The sequence below is a fragment of the Sinocyclocheilus rhinocerous genome, unplaced genomic scaffold (assembly GCF_001515625.1).
Source record: "Sinocyclocheilus rhinocerous isolate Xijiao unplaced genomic scaffold, SAMN03320098_v1.1 scaffold263, whole genome shotgun sequence".
NCBI lineage: Eukaryota > Metazoa > Chordata > Actinopteri > Cypriniformes > Cyprinidae > Sinocyclocheilus > Sinocyclocheilus rhinocerous.
The window spans coordinates 336,975-344,751 of record NW_015645086.1 but is presented as its reverse complement, the minus strand read 5'-3'; the positions used below and the strand labels follow the sequence as shown (position 1 = coordinate 344,751).

The 7,777-nt window shown below is 39.7% G+C and overlaps 1 protein-coding gene across 1 annotated transcript; it reads right to left on the bottom strand.

Moving 5' to 3' along the window:
• Positions 1–511: 511 nt before the first annotated feature.
• On the bottom strand, positions 512–3,783 carry LOC107705673 (transcription factor Sox-18-like). The gene is made up of 2 exons (XM_016509065.1): positions 3,147–3,783; positions 512–1,983 (listed from the first exon to the last, which is right to left on the bottom strand). The coding sequence occupies exons 1-2, from the start codon at positions 3,538–3,540 to the stop codon at positions 1,049–1,051; spliced, it is 1,329 nt and encodes a 442-aa protein (XP_016364551.1). The 5' UTR covers positions 3,541–3,783; the 3' UTR covers positions 512–1,048.
• Between the last annotated feature and the right edge of the window lie 3,994 nt (positions 3,784–7,777).

The window sequence follows — 7,777 nt, the reverse complement described above, 5'->3', positions numbered from 1 at the left end:
GGCCCTGCTCTCCGTTTCTCTCAAAAGGCAACAACAATTGCAACCACATCGCCATTTTATATAAATCAGGCAAATATACACCTAATTCAAGTATAATGATTTTGACAAGTACCCAATATTTAGTGACAACTTTATTTTGCAATATATGCATTGATACATTTTGTTGTGTAATACATTTTTTTTTGTATTTAATTAAAACTGTTTTAAGAAGAAAAAACATATTTAAAAGCACATGCACTCTGTGGTGTGGGAAAGTGTGCTAGTGAAATACTATGAACAATTGTGTGCTTTCAATTTAATTGCTTTGATTTAATAGCTCTGAGACATTTTTTTATTGCAAACTCTTTTTATTTGAAGATAATTATTACCAAAAGGGGGAGAGTTATTACCAACTCAACATGTTCCTCGAGTGCTAAGAGTATTACAAAATGTCATGTCCACATGAAATGACCAATTCAAACACTCAACCACACAGAAGGGAAAAATGCAAGATAAATTAGTCGCCAATGGATCAAAATATGTCAAATATCATGAAAAAAAAGAGTGTTTGAAAGATATTAAGTGCAGTATAAAAATCTTGAGTGGTTTTCACATACCCAGTGCAAAACATATTTTCATACAACCTTATATAAAATGTCTATAAAAATAGAAATAAACAATATAAAAGGCAAATAAAATATATATATATATATAGCAAAAATATTCACATTCTTGACTTCCAAGTCCCAGTACCCTCATTTGAGACCATAAGCATACAGTAGCTGGATGGAGTCAGCAAAATTATCGGTTAAATTTGACCACAGTCTCAGAAAGTACAGGTTATCAAGACCAGAAATGACTAGTCATACTGTGAAATGCAATTTAGTGAAGTCTATACGGTGAGAACCATCCTGTAAAGAGTTCAGTAACCTCCAGTGATTCGTGAAACCGGGCAAGATGATTCCCTGAAGAAGGTAAATCGAATAAATCAAAAAGATCTGAGACTCCAAAAAAAAAAAGCTATATGTGCACCAGACTTCAGGACTGCACGGAGATTGCAGAAGCAGTTTTATCCCGTAATGCATGCGCTGTAGTAGACGGCGCTGCTGGCGTCAGACAGGGCTGATATCAAAGAGCTGCTCTCCTCGCAAGGAGCGTTCCTGCTCAATCGAGTCCTGCTTGCACTCAGGTATTGGTCAAACTCAATCCTGTCCACTTCGCCCCAGAACTCGGCCGAGGGTCCCAGCTGGTCCACAGCGTCCAGAGAGGGCGGAGCGACCTGAGCGACTGCCGAGGTCTCGGGCGGTGGAGACAGCTGGCCCAGATGAGAGGTGAAGGCAGGCTGGGACTGACTGCTCCCGTATATCTGACCGTAATAGCCTGCAGGTGTGGGAGTGTGAGGAACCTTGGAAGATTCTGGGAGGCTCATGTTGGAGTAGAGACCGTTAGGGTTCGTGGACTCGACAACCAGGCATTTCTCCTGCAGAGGGAGGCAGGCCAGTGGAGACTTCTGGTTGAGGTGTGGGTGGGAATGCTGGAGGTTATGGGAGTTGTGGTGAGGGTGGTGGCCAGTCTGATGGTTTGGATGCTGGTGGTAGTTTATCCACGAACCCAGACCCACATCTTCCTGCATGTGAGGGGGGAAAAACACTGAATCTCCGCCTCCCTCCTCCAACATGTCTAGTGGTGACATCTCTGGCGTCGGCAGGCCGAAACTCTCCAGCTCTGGAGCTCTGGAGGGGTGGAGGTCTCGGAAGTGTCCCAGAGGAGGCAGCAGATGATGGGCATGGCGGTGTAGCGAGTAAGCGTCTCCTGGTCCCGGGCCACCAGCGAGGCCTTGGAGGAGCAAACCTGGTTCCACTCGTTTCATCTTCTTGGGCTGTTTCTTGCGGCGAGGACGGTATTTGTAGTTCGGGTGATCCTGGAGGTGCTGCAAACGCAGTCGTTCGGCTTCCTCCACAAACGGACGCTTGTCTAGTGTGCTTAGAGCCTTCCAGGATTGACCTAAAAACATCATCCAATCAGTGTTATTGTTTCAGGATTCATTGTGCTACATTTTGCGTTTGCTGTTTTTGCTTTAGTAGTTTATAAATATGATTTTTATCATACCTTGTTTAGTCATTACAACATTGTTCTAATTTAATGCAGAAACAATGCCAGGTTATTGAGCCATATTCCTCCGATTATTTAGAAAAAAAGTATGTAATTTAGCTCTCTGGTGGAATAAATATACAAATATAATCATGCACAAATGATTTTTAAATGAGCTGTCACAATTATTACATTTGCAGCAGCTTTTGGTGAAAACAGATGTAACACAAGTACTGACAAACGTGTGTGTGACATGAGCGAATCATTACATATAACTGGTACGGTTGGGTTGTAGTATTTGAATTATTAATGGGTCAATGGCTTCAGACAATCGGCAGCTTGTGTGTCTGCCACAGCCCTGTTATATTTCAAAAAATAAGGACATCAAAATGTCTCCCTGAGAAACAGCCAAACACAAATATTGTGCAAGATTTACAAACTTTTCAAATTACTTCCATATCATGTGCACCCAAGGCTTTTCTAATCAATAATTCTGAGCAGCATACAAAGTTCATTTTTGTAAGATTATAATAAACTGGCACCTTTTATTTTTTTTCAATTATAAAATTGAGTTTATAATAAGGTCATATGACAATGAAACAATGAAAGACATGATTCTGTGCAACATGAATATAATTTATTATATAATACAAAAATGTATTGATCATTTTTATTGAGCATTTAATTATTATATTCATTATGAACTTCATTTTATGGCCCTTTACTAAAGATTTAAATAAAATAATGAAAATAATGTGGTCATCTTTGCTTGACCCAGTGCTGTCATTTATTAGCAGTATAATTTTTTATGGATCTCAAGACCAATTATTCCTCTATTAACCTCACATTAACAATTTTGTTTTTCAATTTATTTTGATTTATTTTAACATTTATAACGTATTAATTAGGCAATTCTGACACATCAATATATATGTGGTAATTTTATTAAACTCTTAATCTGATTTTAAACCACCAGTTTTCAAATATGCCACATCTGAGACATCGCACCCCTGCCAATGCACTAGATTGACCCCTGCTTAACCCCTGTGTGATGTGGTGTATAGCGAGCGTCTTACCCAGCATCTTACTGAGCACGGCGTTATGCAGATCTGGGTTCTGGAGGGCCAGACGTTTGCGCTCATCTTTAGCCCACACCATGAAGGCATTCATCGGCCTCCTTATCCTCGACTCCCCCCCTGATTTCCCCTCACCAGAGCCCAGGGTCAGCGCTCCAGCACGGGTTGAGTCCGGGCTTCTCGTCCTGGCCTCTGCTGCGGCCCCTCCGGTTCGGGACCCTGTCTGTGTTCCAGAGCCAGGCACCGGTGCCAGCTCTGTGGTCCGGCTGCGGTCAAAACCATGTCCCCGGTCAGGGCCCGGAGTGCTGGAAGAGGCACCCCATGTCCCACGCTCCGCAACCAGGCTAAGCTGAGAACTGGCCTCTTGACAGCAACTAGACTCAGATATATTCATTCCAGCAAGACCACCACGGTAAAAGCACGCTGTTGTCTTTGGATAGAAGCAACACCAGGATGTCTCTATGCTACTTTAAGCTACTTTAAATACAGACTGACCAGTAACCCAAATGAAAGGAATCATAAAAAGAAATAAAAAGAGCTAGAAAAGGCTGCACTCTTTGTTTTCGGATGTTTCAGAAGTATAAAATCCCACAGATGTTAATGTTTTGTAACTCCAGATGGTATATATAGTTCTTGTGCTGAGTTTGAAAGTTGTAGTGAGTTTTGATGAACCCATGGTGTAAATATATACGTGGCCTGAACCAATCAGAGTGTCGGCCCGGACAGGAGAGGCGGGAGGGGTAGCCAGTGGGAGTTCTCCTGCCCCCCTTTACAGCCTCCACAGACAGAGAGATGTAATCTGAGAGGGCCATTGTTTTAGGCCTGCTGTACACACACTCATATAGGGCACATACACTAAATCATAACACACTTGTGCACACACAGGAACCCTGTTTGTACTGGGGGGCCGGGACCACAAAGAAAGCTGTGCACTTGAGTGTTAACAACTTGTAACAATGAGCGCAAATGTAAAGACATGGCAATCAACACGAAGTGAAGAAAACGCATAAACCCAACACACATACTAATGTAACACAACCATTTTAGTCCTGAATATAAAGCTAAGCCTGCTCTCTGGTTTCTTGGTAGTATAAAATAACCATACTTAAAGTGATTTATAGACAGTTTTCACAGCTAAATATTTGTGGTCAACCCATAATTTATTTAAAAATACACTGTAAAAAGTGAAAACATGCAGTTTTTACCCTGAAAAATTAGTTCTATCGTATGTGACCCTTAAAAATTACTTTGTGTAACTCAGTATAGTCAGGCCGATTTAGTCATATTAAATATTATATTCGACTTGGATAAAACCAGATAATTTAAAAGCATAATTTTTTAGGTAATGTGCTAGTGTTTTTTTTTTTTTACAGTGCATATTATTTGTATAGGGGTGAAAAGTGTTAAGGCGGTTTAATTAAAATTGTGGACATGAAAAGTTCACAAATCTACAGCTAAACAATTGCTAATACTTCAGCTTATACATTTCATATACTGTACTTTAGATTTTTTAAAATGTTGATTTTATTTATTTTTATCTTAAATGTATTTATATATCAGGTTGTACTTTCAGAGATTTTATTCCATCTGTTACAATTCTTTTTGTTGACTAAAATAGTATACCCTTTTTATGATTTCATTTAAAATACTAAAAAAAAAATATATATCACACTTAGTGTGAGCTGGCAATCTTCCTGTCTGGGTTTGTATGCAAACATAAAGTATTTTATTGCTCACCTAAACATTATTTTTATAGTCTAATGAGCTGAAATCATGGCCGTGCTCTGGGTGACAGCGGCATTTATTACATGGCTGTTAGTGAAAAATGCAGCATAGGAGGAGGCGAGTCATTAAACAGCTGCGATTACAAGGAACTTCACAATTCACAATGAGCTTCATTAAATTCATGCGAGTAAAATGGAAAATATAAAATAGTTATGTTTGCTAGTGAAGTGGAGTAGACCGATCTCCATCACTCTTGTTATAAACATAGAAGAAACGCTGAACATGGACTGGTAAGGGAGGGCGACCTCTTAATGAGATGGGTTGTCGGCCCGCCTTTCTACTTTGAGAAGGGTCACGGGTCAACAACAGTTGAACACAATCGTTTAACCTCATCTAACTCAAGGGGATGTGAAAGTTAAAGACCAGCACTCTTAACTTCGCAAACTGATTGTGCAAAACTATATCCATATGTTTAACACTCTAGGTACACTAGTGCATGTGTATGAAATGTAAAGTTGGTTTTTGATTTACCTCATAAAAATGTGAAGGAACCACATTTATACATTCTCAAACATCCATGTGAAAACCACAAATTAGTCCTGTGGTTACTTGTCTCCACACCTATGCAATTCATCCAGTCTGAGACGGCTGCATCCAGCCAATTTCTCCCCCCATTGAGCACTACATCAATATTCTCGACTCTATGGATAAATGCAAGGCGAGGCATGAGAGTTCAGGCCGCACAGAATCGCACTGAGAGGGAAATGGAGTTTTATGTGTATGTGAAGTGGATTTAGCTCCATTAGTACAGTGGGCAGCTCAGGAGCAGGCCACAAAAGGCCATGAGAGGCGTTTTATTGTTTAATCTATGCAGACTTGTCATCGTTTTCTGAAATATAATGGTGCTGGCATTTGTCTTTGGGAAAACGAGAGAGCTATTATGCAGAGAGGGTGATGGGTGTAAAAAGGGAAATGTGCAGCTGTTACCTTTACAACTTTTTTCTGCCCAACCTTTGCCTAAAACTTAAATTTTTAGAACACTGAGCATAACAGGCAAATTATGTCCATCAAACACATATTTACATAGAAAAACAATGGAAAAAACAGCGCAGTGGAATGCAAAAATGAAAAAAGAATTTTAAAACTGGCATGAAATTATGAAATCGATGTACATCTATGATTCACATCTATTTTCTAAATGCATGTTATCGATCTTATTGTGAACAATTCATCCCCCCAAATAATAATAATTCAACAACTGAACCAAGTCCCTGCCCAACATTTTTTTTTTCTTTTTTAATAATCTTTTTCACTTATACATCACAAAACAGAAGAAATCTACTTCCATGACATCTAAATTTTAAAGGGTTGTGAAGACATTTTTTTAATATACTAATTTACTAATTAATAAAGGTTTATTTTTAGCTGAAAAACATGTTATTTAATTACTTACCAGAAAATTGTTATTTTGATAAGAAAAAAAAAGTCATTTTAACAAGGGTATTTTAACATGAATTTATTTGTGTTGTGTCCTTGAATATGGTAAAATCATAACATTCAGAGAACATTCAAAAGTGAAATGCTGAGTTGTTTCAACCCAACTTTGGGTCAAATGTAAACTAACCCAAGTGCTAGGTTAAGAATTTAACCCAACAGTTGGGTTAGTCCATATTAGTCCATATAAGTAAAATGATAAAATGGAACGTTCCCTTAAATATATATATATATATATATATATATATATATATACCTTTTTTCAAATATTTTTTACAGTTCTCTTTTTGTAATGAAAGTTTTATTATGGTTTTAGTTTCAGTTAACTATAATAACCCTAACCGTCATAAAATTGAAAGGTTTAAACTTTATATTCACACTGCCTGTAAGATTTGGCATGGCGTGTTTGTGACATAACTTAAATGTAAATAAATACACACTCACTGTCACACTGTGAGGTAATACATGCACGATGAAGAATAACAATCTTTAATAATCAACAAGGTTATAATCCACAAACAGAGAGCAGCTACAACACATCTACATACTGATGACACCGGACAACAAGAGCGACACAGAACTGAACTTAAATACACATGATAATGAGACACACACCTGAACATAAAGATGAAATCAAATGAACAACCATGACAACCAATAAGGAGCGGAAAACACAAACAGAGTCCATGGTGGTGTGACACTCACACATACATGCTTCTGCTGCATCAGTAATTTACTGGCAAATATTGCGTGGGCCGTGTGGACAGGAAGGTCTCTCCCTCTCTTAGATGGTGAAAGTTGGCTACGTGACAGTGGTCTTCGCCTGGCTGTCTGCTCCACACTCCCCCCGGACATTCTCACAGTAAATGTGTGTGCAGCCGTCTCACCGCTCCTCCAGTCCACCTCCTGCCGCCCCACCACCTCCAGAAACAGGAAGTCAGGGATGTTCCTGTGGGCCGCCGTGACGGGACCTGATAAGATCGAGAGATACAGCAGGAGAGTGAGAGAGGGATTGCTGAGGAAGAGAAAGGACAGCTGACCTTTGACTCACCCGACCCCTCGGGTGCTCTGCTGGAGGTGCCCGGTTTGGCGTGGCAGATCGCTGGTCTCCTGCCCACCACGAGCAACAGCACTCGCACTTCACTGCTGTCTCGGTGTCTATGTGAAAGAATGAGAGACGGGCACCACACCTCACACACAGGCATTTCGATGAACAAAGACTCTGTTAATGAGTGTGTGTGCTTTGATTATTGATGAATATGTTGAATTCGCTCCAAATGAGTGTATTTATGAGTGTGTGTGTTGGAGGTAAAGGTTTTATGAAATATTCATGCGCTGTTCTATTTTCTGCTGCTTGATGAAGGGAAGTTTGTGCTGATGGATTGAAGCAACTATGTTTGGGAATCCCCCAT